The 22,788-nt window shown below is 38.8% G+C and overlaps 1 protein-coding gene across 2 annotated transcripts in view; it reads left to right on the plus strand.

Moving 5' to 3' along the window:
* Window positions 1-19,800, plus strand: part of SLC12A2 (solute carrier family 12 member 2) — a 56,262-nt gene extending 36,462 nt beyond the window's left edge. Inside the window, exons 16-27 of one of the 2 annotated variants that reach the window (XM_072359139.1) lie at window positions 1,196-1,307; window positions 1,700-1,840; window positions 2,043-2,149; window positions 3,596-3,675; window positions 4,998-5,138; window positions 5,839-5,886; window positions 7,431-7,553; window positions 7,719-7,830; window positions 8,299-8,385; window positions 11,512-11,647; window positions 13,751-13,818; window positions 16,870-19,800. In XM_072359139.1, coding sequence (XP_072215240.1) covers window positions 1,196-1,307; window positions 1,700-1,840; window positions 2,043-2,149; window positions 3,596-3,675; window positions 4,998-5,138; window positions 5,839-5,886; window positions 7,431-7,553; window positions 7,719-7,830; window positions 8,299-8,385; window positions 11,512-11,647; window positions 13,751-13,818; window positions 16,870-17,005 — 1,291 coding nt within the window. In that variant the 3' untranslated portion in view covers window positions 17,006-19,800. The remainder of the gene's footprint in view (window positions 1-1,195; window positions 1,308-1,699; window positions 1,841-2,042; window positions 2,150-3,595; window positions 3,676-4,997; window positions 5,139-5,838; window positions 5,887-7,430; window positions 7,554-7,718; window positions 7,831-8,298; window positions 8,386-11,511; window positions 11,648-13,750; window positions 13,819-16,869) is intronic. The other variant, XM_072359140.1, reaches the window with a different exon arrangement.
* The last annotated feature ends 2,988 nt before the right edge of the window (window positions 19,801-22,788 follow it).

Consider the following 22,788-nt stretch of genomic DNA (forward strand, 5'->3'; position numbering starts at 1 on the left):
CTTACTAGGCTTTGAGGAAATGTTTTATGGAACAGCTGTTCCTGAAATCCATAGGCATTAAAATTGCTGATTATTTACAAACACTGTATTTCCTCTGATGTTAAGTTGTACTGTTATCAGCAAAATAGCCTGACTTCAGAAACTGATTTGTTGTTGCTTAGCTGTCAAGAGAAGCAATTTTCAGTCGTAATGCAAATCTCAAATTTGGCATAATGTAATTTATGTTACCTTGCTGTGATTAGTGTTGCATTGTCTCTGGTGCAAATCTATTTTGGACTGCAGGCTGAAGAAACAGACATCATAGGAAAGTTCTTGCCAAATAAAACTTCTTGCTTGTGCTGATAGAGTGAGTGCTCTGCTGGCCAGTATGCATTTTAGGTTCCATTGGAAGTACTTCAGCTTTTTTGTTTGAAAGTTAATATGTAGCCTTTTGAGTTATAAACTTCACTAGTTGTTTTGCGAGGAAGGTGTTGATCTTCTTGCCAGGTGTAAGCACAGGAACTTTAGTAGTAATATTTTTGTCACAATACTGGCTTCTCACCTATGTAGTTTATTAAAGAAAATAAAATAAAAATGTGTATATGTACATAAAAAAAACCCAAAACCTGGAGCTTTCGGAGTGATAAATACATAACTCCACTGATTCTTAAAAATAATCTTTAAAAAAAATCTTAAAAATAAAGAATCTTAAAAATGAGACCTTCTAAAATAAGATTAAATACTTGATCTTTGTAATTGATTAGAAGGAATGGCTAGAAGGGCTGCACTTGCGGTTGCTTGCCTTCTCAGTGCGAGCAGTGAGAGGAAAAATTGTGTGAGGTGGTTTTCCTGTATGCCTTAAGAATTGCATGCTAGAAAGTGTGGGAATGTCTGACAAGTAGGGGAAGAAATTCACCTGTCTGGCTTAGTTTTCTCTAAAGTCTGTTTCTGATCTTTTTAAATGTGTAAGTTCTCAGACTTCAGACTTTGCTAATTTATTTATTTATTAGAACCAATTGATCATAGATCTGCTGACAATTGTGAAAGATTGATCTCTGCTTAATTTAACATAGTCTTGTAAGAATAGATAATGTTCCTCCTCACTGAAGATTGTGTTTCTGAGAGCAGTATTTAGAATAAGCTTTTCTAAACTATGCAAACTCTCAAGATAAGCGATGTTATAACTGCTTCTCCCAACTCTTATTCACAATTGTAGGCCACAGTGCTTAATTATGACAGGTGCTCCAAATGCACGTCCAGCTTTACTTCATCTTGTTCATGCTTTTACCAAAAATGTGGGCTTAATGATCTGTGGACACGTACATATGGTAAGTACATTCTATCTTTAAAGATATATTATGTTGTTGTTGTTCTTTTCCTTTAACTAAACTGTCTCTTTCCTTTTTAAAGAAAAGGTGTGGTATCCTGAGGTGTTCAAATAGAGTAGGATCTATTCATGTATGTGTCATCACCATTCAAACTTTGCTGCAATTTGAGGTCACTAAAGAAAAAATTGAAAGAAAAGATGACTTGCAGTATGTTTTATTTACGGTCATAGGCAGAATTGCAGTCCTGTTACAGACAAGTTTGATTTCGATTCTAGCAGTAAAGTAGCTTTAAAAAAAACCAAACAAACAAAAAGAAAAACCGCACAAAAACAGGGCTTTAGTTGTGCTCATGATTCTTGTTCACTCTACTTCGTGTTTCCTTCTTTTGAAAGGGTCCTCGGAGGCAAGCCATGAAGGAGCTGTCAACTGATCTGGCCAAATACCAGCGATGGCTAATTAAAAACAAGATGAAGGCTTTCTATGCACCAGTACATGCAGAGGATTTGAGGGATGGGGGACAGTACTTAATGCAGGTGCACCTCTCTTTGTTTTTCTCAATGGAAATGGGGACATTGAGTGTCAAAAAACAGAAATGTTTTTTCACTTTGAAGTATTTTCATTATGTAAAGTTCTTAAAAATAACTTTTCAATGCTTTATTTTCTGTTTGAAATAAATAATGTAGCCTTTACTTGTTTCAGTAATGCGATTTTAACAATATATTATGTTCTCCTTAGGCTGCTGGTTTGGGTAGAATGAGACCAAATACTCTTGTTGTTGGATTTAAGAAAAACTGGCGACAAAGTGACATGAGAGATGTTGAAACCTACATTAATTTGTTCCAGTAAGTAGAAAATGCAGAGAGGCTGCATTTGTTCCATTTCAGTACATTTCTTAAGAAGTGAAAGAACTTATACTTCAATGTCTTTGTTGCATAAGCTCTCCTCCTGTCTTTCAGATCAACTTGTCTATACTGCTGTACAGAAAAGCTAGGTTTTTTTCCTGATAAAGAAATTATATGAGCAACTCTATTGCTTCAGCAGACCAGATTTCCACATAACTCCTGCATCCAGAAGGAATTCTGGCAGTTGTCTGAGATTTAACTGTTCCTGTTTTCAGTGAAGAAAGTAGTGTCTTATATGTCTGCTGAATTCATTAGACTATTTTCTCTTGAAAGTGAGGGTTTTCTTACTTTTTTTTCCCCTGTGCAGACTAAGTGGAGGGAATGAATCAACTGTGGGGCTGAAGCTTGCCCTCTTTTAAGTAAGATATTTAGTGTAGGTGGATTGCATTGATGCCAAAAGTAAAAAGTAGCTAAAAGGTGGAAGAGAGGAAATCTGACTGTACTTTGGTAGTACTGAAAGGCAGACCAATTGTCTGAAAATAGCATTGACTGCTACTGCTAGCATTTAGAAAAACAGATCTTTTTGCATTTACATAGAGGGTTTTTTCTCGTTTTCCTAACATACTGTTAAACCTGTTCCATCTGTGCTTTGCGCTTATTTATTATGCCTTTGAAAGAATGATGGAAAGGGATTACAGGCAGATACTAGAAAAGGAAAAAGCACACCCACTCACACTTCCAGTCCCTTAAAAAAAAAAAAGTAGGAGTACACAATAGATTGGGAAAATTGGTGGTGTGTTGTTGGTTAGTACTTGGGTTTGCTTTTTTACTTTATTTCACTTTGAAATGTCTTGTACTGGGAGAGCTCTCATGACCTGCCCAGTCAAGTGATTCTCTGGGCGTTCTTTTTGTCCTACATTTTACTTAGCCTTTAATTCTGACTGTTACTCTGTTTTCTACAGTAAGTAAGATTTCTTTTCTAGCTTTCTGTCTTTAAAAAAGTGAGTTTCTTCCCCCTCAGATGCAATGGAAATAAGTGTCTAGTAGCTGTTTTCGTTACAACAAACAACTTTATAGATTGCTTTAATACCTAAATGTCTCGGAAGTTCATAACTATCAGGTCAGGAAGATCTCAAGAGAAATCCATTCTTTGATGTCTCACTTTCCAGCATCATTTATATTTTCCAGTTTATCTTGTCATCATCTGTGTGGAACTTGAATGACCTGTTACTCTTTTATCACTGTTCTATATAGGAGAGAGAGCAAAGATAGTATATAACCTTTCTGTCTGTTCCTTTGGAATTGAAGCTGAAATTGTAACAAATGTATGATTTGGGAATTTAAATAGCAACGTTTAATCAATATTTGTCTACAGAGGGACATGTAAAGTAGATCTTCTGGGAAAGAAGAGGTAAAATGTTTTGTCTTGTTGTTCTCTCTGTTTAGTGATGCCTTTGACATTCAGTATGGTGTGGTTGTCATCCGCCTAAAGGAGGGCTTAGACATTTCTCACCTTCAGGGGCAAGGTAAGATGTTGTTTCCTGTCATTATTAGCTGTTACTCTCTTTTAAAACCATTTTCTGAAAATACTAAATAAAGATGGTTTATTTAAAAAAAAAAAAAAGTGAAGAAAGTCAAGACTCCCACACCACTCTTTTCATAGAATAAAAACCATTGAAATGAGTAAAGCTAAAATGTACAATAAAAATAACCCTTGTTCAGCAATAGAAATGCTTTTCTGTGCATTTCAACTATCTGTGTTTGTAAGCTGTTACTTTCAAAGGAATTATATTCTTTCTGAAATGCTTTGAAGAGCAAAATTGGCACTGAGTTCTTCTAGTTGTGGGCTGCCTGATCAGGTAGTATGGGTCACGTGTCTCTCACTCCTTCAGTGTAGCCCCTGTTACTACCTACTTTAGAGACCTCAGCGGCAGTCTGTTGGGTTTCAAGACATGTCAGGTATTAGTACCCACTGAGACAATGAGTTTGCTTTAACTCTGGCAGTTACCAAACAGCTCCACTGGAGCCATGCCTGGAAAAAGTTTTTGTTTTGGGATCTTGTGTAAAGATCAACTTCCACTTGGAATTAGAATTTACGATCTTTTTTTGCATGGAAAATGCTTCATTAAATACATTTTTTTCCCTTTCCGACTGTAAACAGAATCTCAGTGTGAGATGTAACCAGTAGTGTAACTCCATTAATATGATGGCAGAAAATGCAGTGCTTTTGTGGTGTGTTTCAGGTTTAACACATCTTGTCAATATTATGTTTACACTGTCAGGATTTCTGTGCTTGCTGGTAACAGATACCAAAATCCAGTACTTCTAAGAGGATTTTCCTCTTGTGGGAAACTTAACCACAATGTGAAATATTCTAGCCAGCAGTTATATTTAGCTCCGGCTTTCAAATTCTATTTATGCTAGAGGTACTGTCATTACATTGCTACACATTTGGAAAAAAACAAAACAAAAAAAACCCACAAAACACCAAAAAAAAAGCCATCACATTAATGGTGACGAGCACAAACTTGAAATTTGTACTTCTTAAGTGTTAGGTAGATCTGCTTTACGTTTAGCCTTCAGTAACGCATTCAGAGCTCAAAATCTTGGAAGTAGGAAGAGATTAAAGCTCTGTTCAGAGCAGGTGCATTTTTTTATACTTGGAAACTGTTCATTTGTGATGGAGGTTTATTTTTGTTTTTTTCCCCCCTTTGCCATAGCATGACAGGGGCAGTGGAACTGAGCTGTGTAGCTAAATGAAAACCATCTCGTTATAGTCACAGACCTCCATCTTATACTATGTGGGACAAGTCAATGATTTATAATGCATTTCTTTGCTTTCCCAAAGAAGAGTTACTGTCATCCCAAGAGAAATCTCCATGTTCCAAGGATGTGATAGTAAAGGTGGATTATAGCAAGAAGGCTGAGACAGACACTTCTGTAGCTTTTGTGCCATCATCTAGTGAGAGAACTGCTGCTCTACATAGAGGTAACTAGTTAAAGTAGCTAACTGCTAGTTAGCAGTGAAATTTGAGTTCTCGTTCTTTCTCTTGTTTCCTCTTCAGTCCCTCTCTCCTTCTGATGTTTTTGTTTTATCTGTGAAATAGAGAAACTGTCATTCTTTTTGGGGTGCCGATATCTAATAGCTCAAATATTTTGCTTACTACAAGTATGTAAGTCATATTTTTATGATCTAAATAAAAATGATGATGGCCTAAGGCCAGCAACGCCTTTTTTGTTTCTTAGTTAATGAGATTGAGTGCCAATAAAAATTGTTTGGGAATCGGGCCTCACAGCTGTTTGTTAGAGGTGTGATTTTTAAGGCTGGTGAATTCATGATGGTGGTTTTCACCTCAGGCTTGAGTATATTATGATCTTCATGTTAACTAACAAATCATCTGGGATAATTGACATGACAATAACCAACTTTCCTCTTCTTTTGCAAGTAAAACTTAGGATTGACTTAACTATTGAGAAATATGATTAAGCTGCTATTGTGTTCAAATACAAATTATTCTCAGGACGTGGTAGACCAAACTCGTGTGGTTTTCTTTGTATGAAAGTCCATTTCATTTTCATTTTTCTTTTCTTTTCCTTTGTTTTTTTTTTTTTTTATACACTTGTACTGTTTTCATTAACATCACAGAGGATATTAACCTTTTTATTTTGTATCTTTAAAAATCTTCCAGAGGAGGACGAGGATGGAAAGACTCCAACACAACCACTGTTGAAAAAAGGCAGGCATTTTTCACCTTTTTGTTAAATCATACTTTCACATTGTTAATTTCAATTTTCCTTTTGTACTCCATCTTACACATATATTTGAAAGACAAGAAAATATGCAAGCTCAGTTTGTTTCTTCATCTGTGGGGATTAGGTGTGTTCAGGAGCCTGCTAAGTTATTCATGTCTTAGGTATTTGCTGGAGTCAACTTGATTTAGGTACAGTGGATGTTTTAATGATGTAGTGGAAGTGCCTAGTTGGTCTGTTCAGTCATCTTCTAAAGCTGTAATTGTTGCTTTATTTGAGTTGTTCAGTAGTTTGTAAAGCAAAGGATAGTGTAGCCAATCTGTGAGATTAACATCTGAAATAATGTGGAGTAGTCATTCAGATAAACAGCGTTTTCAGAGGGGAATTTTCACCTAGTTTATTTCAGACTTTTTTGGGAATTAAGCACATGTGTTTTGTGTGTGAGGTTCTTTTTTGTTGTTGTTGTTTTTTTTGTTGGTTTTTTTTGCCTTACCTAAAAAGCATCTTATCCTATTTTGTGTTTCCTTTATAATTTCAACATCTAGAAACCCTTGTTTATGAATAGCATAATGTGAGATTACACATTAAACCACAAGATGGCAGTTCGGAGAAACTCCCAGTAAGCAGTAAAGTAGAACACTAAGTCAGTTACAGATGTGCTCTAAATTCCAGACTAACTCCCAGTTCTTGTTAAAACTAGACTCTTATCTAAGGTGAGGGAGTTAATTTGTCTATCTTTCAAATAGTTACTTTAAAATATATTTTCATGTATTAATGTAATTGAAAAAAGCCGGTGTTGTTGTCTTCTCAGTAAATCCAGTGACATCATTGCAGAAAATAACCTGTTTTGTGCTTCAGAGCCTAGCAAACATGAAATTACTTTTGCAGGTGATTTTGATGTTTAGAACTAGCCTTTCTCTTGTCTACTTGAAGGAAGAAGAATTTGAGGAAAGATCAGTGCCCAAGGGAATGGCATGGGGCTGTGTCAGGGGAAGGAGAGGCAGCTGGAGGTCAGGAAAAGGGTGTGCACCAGAGGGTGGTGGGAATAGCCCTGAGCAACTGCAGCTAAAGGACCTTGTGTTTGGGTGGTCATATGTGGAGCCAGGGTTTGTGAGTCCTTTCCAACTTGGGATAATCTATGAAGAGTTGGTATTTCCTTGTACATTAGTATTTCCCTGAAATTCATGTAGATACTGTTATATGCCAGAGGTAGCAACAAGTTGCTTAAAGTCCTGAAGTATGTATGAAATGTAGTCGTACAGGCAAATGAGTATATCAAGATCTTGCAATCCTTTATCAAATGTCTGCTAAATGATTAAGAGGTTTAAATTTTAACTACTGAGCTTACAGTTTTCCAGGCTCCCTAAATGTAGCAGTTTCTATCCATTCTGTTCAAATTTGGAGTCTGGGGAATAATGGTTTAAGTGAAAATGCAGGGAGCCTGCAAAATCTCAGAAACCAAATGCACAATTTTAATATTATTAACTAAAACACTTTAAAATGAATGTTTGTGTGGTTTGTTTCCCTCCAGATTTGAAGAGCTCATCTTCTCCTTTAAATGTGGCTGACCAAAGACTTCTTGATGCTAGTAGTCAGTTTCAGAAGAAACAGGGCAAAAGCAATATTGATGTCTGGTGGCTCTTCGATGATGGAGGTAATGTACTTTATATTTTAAAACTGCTGAAAAGAATTACTAAGGTGAAGTGATTTGAAACTAATTCTTAATAAATACTTTTCAGATGGTACATATACAAGCTGCTGTTAAATTCTTCTCTTTCTGTATTTTCTGACCCATTCCTAAATTCTGATCAAAATGCAGGTTTGACACTGTTGATTCCTTATCTTATTACAACCAAGAAAAAATGGAAAGAGTGTAAGATAAGAGTGTTCATTGGTGGAAAAATAAACAGGATTGATCATGACAGAAGAGCGTAAGTTTACCTTCAAAATTTTCATTTCAAATGCTAGGAGAACAAGTGAGACTCTTCTTAGTAGCTTTTTTAGTTGTTCTTTATCAGAGAACCATATTCTCTTCCTCTTCAGAAAAGTGTTCCATTGCAATTAAATAGTGTTGGGCAAGTTACTTCCAAATTAGATGTTCATTTTGCAGCAGTCTAACAGTAACATTTTTCTCTGGTTTCTAAGCGAAGAACTGTTTGGGAGAGCTTGAAGGAAGACTTCAAGGGAAAAGATCTTATATTTTAAAAGTTAATGTTTGTTGTTAATTCTTAGCAGTATGCCAGCTTTATAGCAATACTAGTCAGATAATTTCACACTTAAGTTGCCTTTTTGAAAAAAAAAAAAAGAAAGAAAGTTTTTATTACCACATACTTACCTGTTTACCCTGGGGGAAAAATCTGAACGTGCATTAAGGTTTGTTGTTTTTTTTTTTAATACAGGATGGCTACCCTGCTCAGCAAGTTTCGGATAGACTTCTCAGACATTATGGTTCTTGGTGATATTAATACTAAGCCAAAGAAAGAAAAGTAAGTCTCAGAAAAATCCAGCTCGTTTTTGAATTCTTAGTCTGTTTCATGAATAGAATACAGTTATTTCCAACATAATAAATGTGATGAAGAAGGCAGTGTGATTTCTCACAGAAATCTAGGTAGTAAACTAAGCAAAAACTCTTGCATCTGAGAAAACTCAATTTCTTATTTTTTCAGATCTCTAGCACTTAAATTGTCATGTTAAACTTAAAGCTGTCCGGTTGCTTAAAACCTGGCAAAATCTTCTTTAAAAAGAGAAATGCTTGTAAAAATGCCAGTTAGTCATATTTGCGTGCTTAGTTAAACGTAATGAAACTTCAGATAGTCTGATCTGTTTTTCCGTTTTTAATTTTAGATTAGCTTGAACTTGTAAGTTACCTAATCGTGTATGTGATAACTGATTTTCAAGTTAAAAAAAAATACAGATGATGTGGAGTATATCAAGTATCTAAAATGACAGAGCACTGCTAGCGCTCCGATATGCTTGTTGTCTTGATTCTTGGGATTCCACTACTGTGAAATGTACGAACTAAGAGATAGTGCTCATTTATGTATAAAAGTTGAGACTGTAGAATTTCATACAAATATTTCTATTTCATAGGAGTGCTTAATGAGCTCTTTCTTCTGAAATCATTTTTCCCCTCTCTTTGAGAATGTTCTCCACAATAAATCCAAGAGCTTATTAAGACATCCAATTTGAGCTAACAGTAGCTGTAAATTAAGTAGAAAGAATATTTATATAGTATTGAAAACATTAGAGGTAGTAGAATACCGTTAATGGGGGTTGAGTTCCAGTGTAACTGCATGGATGCTTAGGTGTAAGTACATTCTGATATTACAAAATATCATAAATAGTGATTTTGAACTTTCTGTACTGTAATTTTCAATCATAGAAGGTGTATGGTGCTTGAGTTCTTTATAAAAATATATATATATTGAAATTCTTTATTTCATTGGATGTAACGCATAATTTTCAGTGTCCTCTGCCAAATTTTTCATTGCTGTTCCTACCTCTCATCTCATAACATGGGGTTATTCAAAGATGAGTTGCATTTCATAACATGCAGCAGCCCTACTTTAGTGTTGAAGTTTCATAACATGGGTAGAGAAAATAGGGCAAGTGTAGTGGAAATGCTGAGCCACAGCCTGAATCAGTGATTGAGCACCTGGTGGGAAGGCAGGGCCAACCCAAGGAAGCTCAGGTGAATGCAATGCACCTGAGTAACTGGAAGGGGTGGAGCCAGGATCCACCCCTTCCCAGACCTCATTTAAGGGCTGGCAGTGAAGGGAAGAGGGTATTTCTCCCAGGAGATCCCTACCTATCTGAAACCTTCAAAGGTAAGCAGCCCTTTTCCTTCGTTTCTGCATCTGTGGCTGCTGCATTTGGGCTCATTCTCATTTGCTGTAGTCAAAGACTTTGCCACCCTGCATTATCACAATAGTTTCGATCTCATTATAGAATCATAGAATTACCCAGGTTGGAAAAGACTTTGAAGATCATCAAGTCCAACCGCAGCCTAACCAGTGCCCTAACTCTAACAAACCTCTGCTAAATCATATCCCTGAGTACCACATCCAAATGGCTCTTAAACACATCCAGGGATGGCGATTCAGCCACCTCCCTGGGGAGCCCATTCCAGTACCTAACTACCCTTTCTGTAAAGAAGTTCTTCCTAATATCCAACCTAAACTTGCCCTGGCGTAACTTGAGGCCATTTCCCCTCGTCCTGTCACTTGTCACTAGTGAGAAGAGACCTGCCCCACTCTCGCTGTAAGAACCTTTCAGGTACTGGAAGACGGCAATAAGGTCTCCCCTCAGCCTCCTTTTCCCCAGACTAAACAGCCCCAGCTTCCTTAGCCTCTCCTCGTAGGGCTGATTCTCCAAGTCCTTCACAAGCCTCATTGCCCTTCTCTGGACCTGCTCCAGTACTTCCATATCTTTCTTGTGCTGAGGTGCCCAAAACTGGACACAGTACTCGAGGTGAGGCCTCACCAATGCCGAGTACAGGGGCAGGATGACTTCCTTAGTCCTGCTTACCACACCATTCCTGATACACACTAGGATGCCGTTGGCCTTCTTGGCCACCCGGGCACACTGTCGGCTCATGTTCAGCCGAGCATCAATCAGTACCCCCAGGTCCATTTCCACCACACAGTCCTCCAGCCACTCCGCCCCAAGCCTATAGCGCTGCCTGGGGTTGTTGTGGCCGAAGTGCAGGACTCGGCATTTGGTCTTGTTGAACCTCATCCCATTGGCTTCAGCCCAGCTCTCCAGCCTGTCTAGATCCCTCTGTAGGGCCTCGCTACCCCCAGGCAGGTCCACACTCCCAGCCAATTTAGTGTCATCTGCGAACTTCCTGAGGGTGCACTCAATGCCCTCATCCAGGTAAATAAAGATACTGAAGAGGATTATAGCATTACAGTAAGTTGCTTTGAGCAAAAATCAATATCCTTCTGGTTTTCTGAAGGTTTTCTTTTAAAGCTGTTGATATAACATTCAAGTAGTTTCAAAATAACAGCTCATATTCTTGAAAAATAGAAACTAACAAAGAGGAAATGCAATTGCTCTGCCTATTTGCATTTGAATGCAAATATTTGCATTTGAGTGGCATTTGAATGCCACTCGTAGGCTGTTATGGAAAGATTAAAAGAGCAGAATGAAATCAAAGCTGAAGTCCTAATGATGCTAGTATGAGACCTGATAGTCATTCAGGGCTTTTTTTGGTCTGTGACCTGTAAATTCCTCTTTCAAACTTAATTTGGATGAAACTATTCTAGCTTAGAAAATGTACAGTAACTAGTCATGAGCTTTGAAACAACTATAGTAAAATACTTTAGCTAAAGTTATTGGTTTCTTTTAAACTGTCTAGAACTATATAAACTGTCTAGAACTATATTTACTCACAGAAAACAGTGAAAGTAACTAATGGATGTTAAATTGCAATATCTGCCTTTACCTTTATTATGGTGTATGTAAGTAGCTGACTCAGTGTTACAAGTGCAGGAAGTTTGCTCAGTTTTTATACGTCAGTAAAGCTTAATTTCTAGTAGTGTGAAAGTCATTGTTGACATATGGAGTGGTGCCATGTCCATTTTTAATGACTGTTCATTTGATTGTTACAGTATTGCAGCTTTTGAAGAAATGATAGAGCCTTTCAGACTTCATGAAGATGATAAAGAGCAAGAAGTTGCAGATAAAATGAAGGAGGATGAACCATGGAGGATAACAGATAATGAACTTGAGCTTTATAAAACAAAGGTTCTGTATTCTTCAGCATGTTGTATTAAACACTGTAAAACTTCTCTTCTGCTATATTTGTGCCCGTGGTGCCATCAAGCTTATTATTGCTTTTTTGTATTTTCTGTAGCTGCTTTAATGAATAACTAGTAGAAAGCATCGCAGTCCAATGGGGGGAATCACTTGTATCAAAAAGATATAATGGTGCCTTTTATGATTGTGGGCCTAAACTGTTGTTTGTTTTTTTGTTGTTTTTTTTTTTTTAGTTGAGCCACATCTACCCTTCAGTGCTTCATTATTTAAAAAAACAAAACAAAATACACTATTACCTAGTTGTGGTTTTAGCGGATGTTTGAAGGATGTGATGTTTTTCTCAAGGGGTTGTGCATTGCACACTCCACAGAGAATCCTTTTCCAGAGCTTCTGTGGAGGAGACTTAAGCTGCATCCTATAATAGAATGCAGATATAGACAAGAATCTAAAGAAAGACTGAGTAAAATTTCAACATTTGGAGGTTTTTAAAAGATATTCCACCCTTAATTTTATTTTCTGCTTCCTGAATTTTTTCAGCTTCTCCGAGGATTTGCAATAAAGAATAAATAGGAATTATAGATAGGTCATGCTGCATTGCAAGTGTAAATAGCAAGGACTTAAACAACATGTAGATACAGGTTGACTGGCAGCTTATGGCAGGGTGTAGTAACTGCATATTATGAAGATATTTGTGGAAAACATTTAGTAGTTTTCTTACAGATGCTTTGCTGTCTGTCGTATCTTATCCACAAAACCTTTTCGATATGATCATAGCAGTAACGTATTCATTTCCTCCTGATAGCTTATTTGTTACTGCAGCTAGCAGGCAAGGAAGAGTCTTAAACTGAGCTGAAAGCAGCAAAACTATGAGTAGCTAAAACTGAATGTTTATTGCAAGGCAGTTGACAGGAAAGAGACCTGCAGATGTAAGTACAAGCTACAAAAGAATTTGACGATAGGAGGAATGGGAGGAACATCTTCAGCAGAAGGTGTTAGGAAAGGACAGACTGATTAAAAAAAGAAGTCCATTCCTAAAGATCAGGATCACTTCAGGAACGCTCTGAGTGTACGAGATACCTTGTACAAACCTTGAGGGCATAAGGGCTCTTGCTTCCACAAGCATTGGAGAATGATTCAGCTGATGGACAGTCATCTGAATATGAGCCAGCAGTGTCCCCAGGTGGCCAAGAACGCTAATGGCATCCTGCCTTGTATCAAGAACAGTGTAGTGAGCAGGAATAGAGAAGTCATCCTTCCCCTGTACTCGGCATTGGTGAGGCTGCACCTTGAGTACTGTGCTCAGTTTTGGGCACCTCAGTACAAAAAAATACATGGAGGTACTGGTGGAGGTACTGGAGCAGGTCCAGAGAAGGGCAATGAGGCTCGTGAAGGGCTTGGAAAATCAGCCCTATGAGGAGAGGCTGAGAAAGCTGGGGCTGTTTAGTCTGGGGAAAAAGAGGCTGAGGGGGAGACCTTATCGCTCTCTTCCAGTACCTGAAGGGTGCTTATAGTGGGAGTGGAGCTGGTCTCTTCTCACTGATGACAGGTGACAGAATGAGGGGAAATGGCCTCAAGTTGTGCCAATGTAAATTTAGGTTGGACATTAGGAAACACTTCTTTACAGAAAGGGTAGTTAAATACTGGAACTGGCTCCCCAGGGAGGTGGTTGAGTCACCGTCCCTGGATGTGTTTAAGAGCCATTTGGATGTGGTGCTCAGAGATATGATTTAGCAGAGGGTTGTTAGAGTTAGGGTACTGTGGTTAGGCTGCGGTTGGACTTGATGATCTTTGAGGTCTTTTCCTACCTGAGTAATTCTGTGATTCTACGGTACTTTTAGTAGAAAAACTCTATTGAAGTTGGCTTTCATGGTACTTGTTTTATTTGCAGATTTTAAGCTTTTCTCAACCTAAGCCTTGGAATCAAAGATATTTAAAGAAAGTGGAAAAAGTTGCCAAACTAAGCAAGAAGTGCATGCTTTCTAAAATAATTTGTACCAACTAATTGTTACTGTCTGTCACTTTTTTGAAGTGAATGAGCGTTTTTGTAGTGTCCAGAAGAACTCTTCCTAACAAATTTTGTTTTCCTTACAGACTTACCGGCAGATCAGGTTAAATGAGTTGCTCAAAGAACATTCAAGTACAGCTAATGTAATTGTAATGTAAGTAAATGATTTTTTTCTGTTATTCTAATTAATATAGAACTCTAATATGAACCATAAATATATGTAAATACAGGTCAGGAAAAGTACCAAGGCATAAGATTGAATTGTAGAAATAATCAAGAAGATATCAGTGCTAGAAATATTTTAGAGCACTTTAGAATGATGGAGCTAGATTGCAAAAATGGTAAGCCTTTTGTCTTCCAAAACTCCCAAGTCTTTCTCTGTAGGGCTGTTCTCAATGAGTTCCTCTCCCAGTCTGTACTCACATCTGGGATTGTCCCAGCCAAGTGCAGTACCTTGTACTTGGCCTTTCTGAATCTCAAGTTCACTTTCCAGGCTTCTCTAGGTCCCTTTGAATGGCATCCTTTCCTTCTATTGTATCAACAACTGCACTGCTCATGCTGCTGTCACCTACAGACTTGCAGTGGGCACACTCAGTCCCACTGTGTTATTGATAAATGCATTAAAGAGCACCAGTCCCAAGAAGGATCCCTGGGAAACACCACTTGTGATTAGCCTCCACCTGGACACTGAGCCACTGACCACGGCCATCTGGCTGTAACCATCCAATTAATTCCTTGTCCACTGAACAATGCACCATTTATATCCAAGTTATTCTTCCCTTCTCCTCTGATGCAGTCACTCCATCATTGAAGGACTCTGGGGGTGCATGTCATGGAGCCTTGATAGACTTATACGTGTTTAGTCATCAGGTGATCTTGAGCTTGTTCTTCACTTGCAGAGGGAGGGATTTTGCTCCCCTAATCCCTGCATAGAGGTTGAAGGACGTGAAAGGTGTGGGAAGCTTGGCTGCCAGAAAAGGCTGATGCAAACAACTTATTGAGAACCTCACCCTTCTCCATTTCTGTTGTTTCCAGTTCTCATTTATTAGAGGAATATGCTCGTCTTGGACACTGTTTTCTGATCACTGTACCTGTAGAATGTCTTCTTATTAATTTTCACATCCCATGCCAAATTCAATTCCATCTGTGCTTTGGCTTTCCTGATCCCATCTCTTCATATCTGAATGCCATCCCTATGTTATTCCCAGACCACATTTCTGCATTCACTGCCTGTGCATTTCCCTCTCATCTGTTTAACAAGAAGGTCCCTGTTGTACCACCCATTCTGACATCCTGATTCTTCTGCTTGATTTATAACTTATAGGAATGGAAAACTCATGTACCCTCAGAAAGTCATTTTTAAAGACTTGCCAGTTCTATTGTTCCTTTGTCCCTAGGAGAGATTTCAGGAGATTTCATCCCGTAATTCCTGGAATAGCCAGCAGGTCAGCCTTGTGAAGTTCAGAGTCCTGAACTCGACTTTTTGCCAGGCCTGTATTCCTAGAGATCACAAACTCAGAGCGCGGTTTCTGCAGACTTCTTTGAAGTCATTTGCACTGTTGAACATCAGGTCCATGAATGCTTTACCTCTGGTGGGTTTGTCCCCTACCTGGAAGCTGTCCTTGGCAGATGCCAGGAGTCTCCTGGGTTGCTTTCAGCTCACCATATTGCTTTCCCAGCCGATATCTGCATGGTTGAAGTCCTCCATTACCATGAGAGCCTGTGAATGTGATGCTTCTTGTAGCTGAAGCAAGACTACCACATCCACAAGCTTCCCTTGATTGGGTAACCTGTAATAGACCTGCTCATCAGAAGTCTGTTTTGATCTGGTCCCTAATTCTAACCCGTAAGCTTTCAGCCTGTTCACAGCTGTTTCTCAAAGGCAGGTGTCTGCATTCTATCCACTTCTTAACATAGATAGCAACTCTTCTGCCTGCTATGCCCTGCCTGTCGCTTCTAAAAAAGCATTTGTAAGCCTCAGTACAGCATTGTATAGTTTGTCCCACTATGTTTCTGTGGCAGTCAGAGTTTTCTAACTGCACCTTGATTATCCTGCTTATCTTCCAGGCTATATGTGTTGGTCTAGAGGCACTAAAGCTCTACCTTCTTAGAGGAGTCCTCCCTGACTCCTTTGGGACAATTCTGAGGTTTTTTTCCCTGCTGCTTTGTAAAGTGACAGTGTGCCCTGGCCCTTCTCTGTTGCACAGAAGTATATCCCCTTCCTTGTCAAATCTGGTTTCAGTTCTGTGGGTCAGTGCAGCCGGCTTGCAGCCCAGAACACTATTGCCCTACCTGGCCAGTTTTGTCCCATCCATTGTCAGCATGCCCAGACTCTGGAAGGTGTCCAAGAACATGGAATCCAAAGCCATCAGAATGGCACCATCTGCTCAGCTGTTCATTCACACGGTCCATTTGCCTCCTCCTACCTGGGTCCAGTCTCTAGCTGGAATGACAGAGGAGAACACTATCTGTGCTCCTTATTCCTTCAGAATCTTTCCAAGGGCCATAAAATCCCTTCTAATATTAATATCCTTGTTGCAGCCTGATGTGACCCACTTTGAAAAAGTAGGAGTGGGTAGTAGTTCTCTGGCTTTATTGTACCAGGTAGCTGCTTGATATCACGAACGTGGTCCCCAGGTAGACAGCAAACCTCTCTGGAGAGATTGTCCAGATGGCAAATGACTGTCTCAGTGCCCCTTAGTGGGGAATCCCCATTGATGATGTTTTGTTTTGGTGATGCTCATTCTAATACTTGTCCTTGGTTAGACTGCTTGTGGTACCATGTTAAGATAAAATTAGAACAGGGCAAATAGACTTAAAGTAGTTTTTTGAAGGAAAATAGTATGGATGCTTTTGAATGACTACATCAATGTGGGGTTGATCATAGGAGGGGGAAAAAAATGCTTTTTCAGATATTAAAATCCGGAGTAGTAATAAGATCTCCAAAATAAGAATTTCTCATTAAGCTGCTTGAATATTGAATAATGGTAGAAGGCCAAAAGTGAGGTGTGGATAGAGCCTGTTGTTGGTTAAGGTAACAGGCTCTTCAGCTTACTAACTGAATTCTGAGGGGAAAAAAAGCAAAAACCAGAAAGGTCAGGAAATTTGTCCTAATGTCTCCCTCTGTGCAGAATTGTACTTTCGTTGTCATATGATTAAATGTGTTGTTTTGGTTTGTTTGTTTTTTCCCTAATGTGAACTTTAGGAGTCTGCCAGTTGCACGAAAAGGTGCAGTTTCTAGTGCACTGTACATGGCCTGGTTAGAAGCTCTTTCAAAAGATCTGCCACCAATTCTTCTTGTTCGTGGGAATCATCAGAGCGTCCTTACCTTCTACTCCTAAGAACACTGCATGCGAAACAGCTGTAAGGACATGGTACTTAAGTGCCCTGGGAAGAGTGACTGACGTGGTCTATAGATTATTAACATCACAAAGGCAAAAAGTGACTCTTCTTTCACTATTTCACTGACTTGAAAGCACACAAGGAAAGTCAATGTATTTCTAAAGTTGTAACATCTTCAGTTTTATTCTATATTTTCTGTAATTTAATCTTGCTTAATGGGGGAGGATTCCTTGTTAGACTGAAGAACAAGGCAAGCTTTTTGTTTGCTATTTGAATAGCAGCAATAAAAGTGTTTTATTTTTAATCAACGAAAGGATTATAGATTTATAAAAGCCTTTTAGCCTTGAGGTGCCTTCTGAAATTAACCAAATCTCATCCATACATCCTACTTTGTAAATTTATATAGAATGTCAAAATCTGCCTTCAACTAAGACTTTAGATCAGACTTTTATTTTTTAGTCTCTTCCATATTACAGTAAAAATGAATGCTGCTTTTTAGTCTTCCATTGAGTTATTAGTTATTAGTACTGTATGTTTTCTATTGTCAGAAGGTTTTGTTGATTTCTATTATTTTTTTTTTTAATTATTATTATATCTGTTAGATTCTAAAGAAATGTGAGAATTGAGGCAGGTCAGTTGAACAAAGACAAATCCTTGATGTTGTCTGGACCTCGTTTGATTTTAACTGTTACAAAATTTAGTTATGTTTCTAAATAAAGTTGTCCTGTCAGAGAGGATCCTATTTCTCGAATCCGACATTGTGGTCTTTTTTGGTGTTAGTCTGATATACACAGCTATGAAATTAGCTAGCGGTGGTGGTGAAGGATGCTGTATAAATCTGTAGTTCTAGTATGAAACAATTCATCTTACAGACTAAGGCCATTCATCTTAAAATTGGAAGAACAGACCTGTCCTAGTTCCTGGCCTATCGATGTTTTGGTGTCACTTAGAACTTATCTTGAAACAAAACAACTTAAGTGGGGATAATATGAGCAACGTGATTCTATCTAACAGAAAACAGTAAGCACTATGTGGAATCTCACTATCCAGAAAAGAAAAAAAAAGCAAAAGCTAAAGCTGTCTCACATTTCTCTATTAAATGGTTAAAAGGACCACGAGTTACTAGGGGAGATGTTTTTAGTCAATTCATTCGCATGTCAGAAAATATACCTAGTCTTATTAAAATATACTCAGGTTTGATCATCTGCCAGGTTAGATTTTTTCCATGCATTCTACTTTATACATTTTCTATGTTCAATCAAGAAACTGCCAATCTTGTGTGCCCTCTCATTTTCTATTTTGAACTTCATGTTTTAGTCTACTATATGAACACCTACACAAGAAATTACACTTGGGCCTTTATATGGAGGTTAGTAACGTGAACTGCTTTTTAAATTGCTATCTATTTTGGATAGAAAGGATTGCCTAAAAACATTTCACAAGCTTTTGATATCAGCGTTGGTCATGCTAATAGATCAGTTTACCAGTGCTTCAGCGACTTTGATTTAAGGACACACAGAAAAGTTGTGTTATGCTAAATACAAGATCAAGTTAAAACGTAACTGTTCCTTTTGAAGAATAGAACAATTAATCATTGTGCGACAACGTAAAGATTCAAGTTATGATTCAAGATTAAAAAAAAAGCTACTTGTATTCTACACGGTGCTGTATACACTGTCAGTTTCTTGGTGAACTGCAAAGTTGTTTCCATTATTTTTGTCAATTGGATTTAAGCCTATTGAATCATTTTGCCTAAACAGGAACATGCACGCGTTGCTGCTAAGCGTGGGATAACTGATGCCAGCATGAACCCGGCTTCTTACAGTAAAAATTATGGCAGTTTGCAGTAAAAGTTCTACTTCCTTCTAAGCGAGGAGTGGGAATCAAGAATAATTGCAGGTTTCACTATGGCTTTTGGGGAATATGAATGTCGCATTGTGTATATGGAACCATGGCCACGTTTCTTTTTGTTTTGTGGGTTACGCTCTTTTGAACAGACAGACAGTAAGGCATAGACTTAGTGCTGCTATCTTAAAATAAAAATCGTGCACAGGTACACTTATTTAAAAGGTTTTTTGCCCATTCAGGAAACCATTGCTTGTGATCTGTAACACAGAAACCAAATGAAGTGTGTGTATACATGCATATATGTGTATAAAATTATATAAAATATATCTAAATATGCATACGGGGATAGTTAGGGTGATGTCTGTGAAATACTATAGGATGCTTTTCACATATGCACTCTGGGAAGTCCACTAACACGAGGCATGAGGTCAACTTTCAAGATTATTTGCTACACTACAACTTCAACTGCCAGTAGTAATTGTTAGCAACAAATGTTAGTTAGTGGCAGTCACTCCTACTTCTGCTTTGATTTTGACGCCAAATTTAGTTAAGTTCCAATTGTGGTTAATTACTTGAAAACTGAAGTATCGCTGACACATGGAAATTCATACTTTTATAGGTTAGGTTTCTTTGTATGGGTTTAGGAAGACAGCAATAGCTGGAGAAAATCAATTATTTATTTGCTCACTCTGTATTTGTATTTAGGTTTCCTTTTACATACATTCTTTTTATATGCTTTTCTGACATTGCATATTTAAGAATAACTGAAAATAATTTAAAGGTTTGAGCGTTTGTGGGTAATGACCCACGTGGTTTGAAGATGTAATATTTGATACTGTACTGTAACTGTCACACACAAATGCTTTTCTAATGTTTCAATGTAACTATTGCAGTTAATACTTTGTACCATGGGGATGTCACTGCAATAAAAGGAAGTGAATTCAATACAACCAAGTTGTCTAACAAAGCATATTTTTATTGCTGGGGGTAGCAAATCGTGTCCACAGTTTAACTGATTAATTTCTAATAGTATTTCCTGCTTATTATATGCATCTGCTATTTAAATGTAGGCCACAGAAATGAGACGTGGAGAAAGCAAACTCTTGTTTAACCTAAACTGTCATTGCCTCTAACCTGCCTTATATGCCAGTAAAGAGGTACAAGAATAAGGTGTGTAATGGCTTTCCTATGTTGAACTATGTGCTAAAGAAACTGTCAATTAAATAAACATACAGTACAGGCATTGAGCAACCTTCCAGTGTAACACCAGTATTCTGGAAAGGCATTAACACCAGCATTTTGACTGTCCATAAAGTACTCTGGTGTTTGCTGATGCACAGTGTTGTGTTTTGGAAGTGTATTTTTGCTGTGCTTTTGTGCAGCCTTTCAAAACACGGTACTAGCAGTGCCCAATAGCATCTGCGTCCACATGCAAGAGGAGGAAGGCTGCATGGTCCCATCCCCTGGGGGGATATGTACAGGGAAAACTGTGTGTGGATGCAGTTCTGGTGGGGGATTGAGGGTCTGGGTACCTCTTCTCTAGTCCTTCAGTTTCCATATAATAATAAAGATAAAATAATGATTTCAAATCCTACTGAACCTGATTTTAGTGAAAGAAGTAGGAAATGTTTTCTCTGCCTAATTTGTGGGTAATTCAGACTATAACAACACACGGTGGCAGTGTTGTCTTTCAGGTAATGAACAAACTGCACTGTCAGACAGGTACACTCAGTTTTACGCTGCTCCTATTGGAGTGCATTTAGAAAACAAAACAGAACAAACAGACATGAAGTGCGAAAATAAAAGCTGAAGAGTAAAGCATAGTTGCTTGCTTGTCATAAAACAGTGATTTAAGCATCGGTAACCTAGACATCATAGGTCAAAGCACAGTTCCTGCCAAGCAGAGCCTGCACCTCAAAGGAAATGACATTTGATGGAGCTGTTATTAACATACGAAATCAGGGCTAACCACAGAATAAGTGTGGGCTCCCCCATGGGATTTTGGCCAACCTCATATAGAATTACATTTGACTGCACGGTTGAGTGTTGTTAATCGTAAGTTTATTCTCATTGAAATCTTTGCGTATCCTTCACCCCGCAGTGGTACAAGGGCTGCTCTGAAAGTAATGCCTCCTGCTTTATGGTGCTCACATTGTCAGAGGCAGATGGTGGTGGTACAGCAGAGGTTGAACCTTCCCATCAGTGTCTCCTTACATGTCACTGCCGTGTGACAGCTGGTAGCACAGGGGTAGTCTGACAGAATGGCATCTGATGTGGAAGCCTGCATGAAGCAAAGGGGTGTCACTGAATTCCTCCATGTGGAAAAAATGACACCCACCCCGATGTTTGCCTGCTGAACTTTGATGGAGACCAAACAGTGGATGTCAGCACGTATGAAAATGAAGTAGGTTTTGTTGGTGATATGCATTAGCTATGTTACATATTTTGTATTTGGCCTGAGACAACTCTTTGTTCATTGTGGCCCATGCAAGCCAAAAGTTTTGACAACTGTGCTCTATATCATAGAAGTTGATGAGGAAGAAGCACATGTGTATTTAATTGAATCATGAAGAGAGAAGAAGAAGAAAAAAAGTGGGATATTTGACCGTGTTTTTGTGAGATCAATCAGTCGGGCTCAGTGTGGGGCTGTTGTGAGCGGTGGCTGTGTGTGAGTGGGGGCTGGGACAGGCCTCTCAGTAGGGCTGAGCTGCTACCATAATGGCATGGGGCAGGGGGTGAACACAAGGTGGGCAGAGCTGGCTGGCACGGGGCCTGCAGGCTGTGGGTTGGGCATGCCTGCACTAAGTAAAAGATAGTATGTTCTGAGTGAAATTCAGTCCCTGTTCTGATAGTGATTAACCATATGATGTGAGACTTTTTAGATCAGTTTGCCCCTTCAGTAGCTGTGCAATAATATTAAAGCCAACGCACAGACACTGAATACTTGTGAATGATCCCTGTCCTGGCTTCAGCTGGAACAAAGTTAGTTTTCTTCATCAAGTCTGGTACAAAGCAGCGTTTTGGCTTTGGCCACCCAACCAGGATGGAGTGGTGGATAAAGTGCTACATAGACAGTTGGGTGAGGTCTCAAAGTCTCTACCCCTCATTCCCCAACTTCCCGGGCATCTGCAAAATTGATAATACAGCAGATCAGGAACGGTCCTGGAGGTTCCTAGAGTGTGTGGGAGATCAATTCGTGACACAGCTGGTGAAGGAGCCAACAAGGGGAAGCAAAATGCTGGACCTGCTGTTTGTTAACAGAGAAGGTCTTGTCGGGGTTCATCAGGCTCATCTCTAGTAGGCCTGGTTTTGTGCCCTTGTCCCTTCATATTCCAAGTCCTCTCAGTGAGCTCTGCCGGCTCCTGAGCTAGGGTTCAGTTCCCCCTTTGATGCAGGTGAGGCCCATTCACAGCTACCAGGCCCATCCCTTGGTCAGAAAAACCCCAAATTCTTGCATTTGCACCAATCTCTCTGGTCTGAACAACAGAGAAGTTGACCCTGCAGCTGTGTCTGTCACGTTTCTGTACAATCTGTGGGCAAAGAGATCTGACCTCGATTTATGTGGATCTCTGTCTTGACACTTCAGTCATATTTGAATAACTGCTGCTTTCTACAAAGGACTGGTTTGGGGGCCTTGGTGCGGGTTTTGTTTTTTTCCTCCTTTTCTTCTTCTTGTTTGTTTTGGTGCTAACAGTACCAAGTTACGTACATATTTGAGGTCCATTTCATGTCCTCCGTTACTGGCTTTTGTCTCACAAGCAGCGATGTATTGGCGGGTTTTTAACGTAACTTCATTGGAAAAAGATCTTTTCAATTATTTGCTTTGGTTGTGCTCACTTCAAGTGCTGGTGACTGGTTTATTTTCCTTGGATATTTAATCCAGCTGTGCTTTCCTGAAGAACGTATGTCCTGATGAAGAGAAGTTTTGTTTTCC

Source organism: Excalfactoria chinensis, chromosome Z (genome assembly GCF_039878825.1).
Source record: "Excalfactoria chinensis isolate bCotChi1 chromosome Z, bCotChi1.hap2, whole genome shotgun sequence".
Classification (NCBI taxonomy): Eukaryota; Metazoa; Chordata; class Aves; order Galliformes; family Phasianidae; genus Excalfactoria; species Excalfactoria chinensis.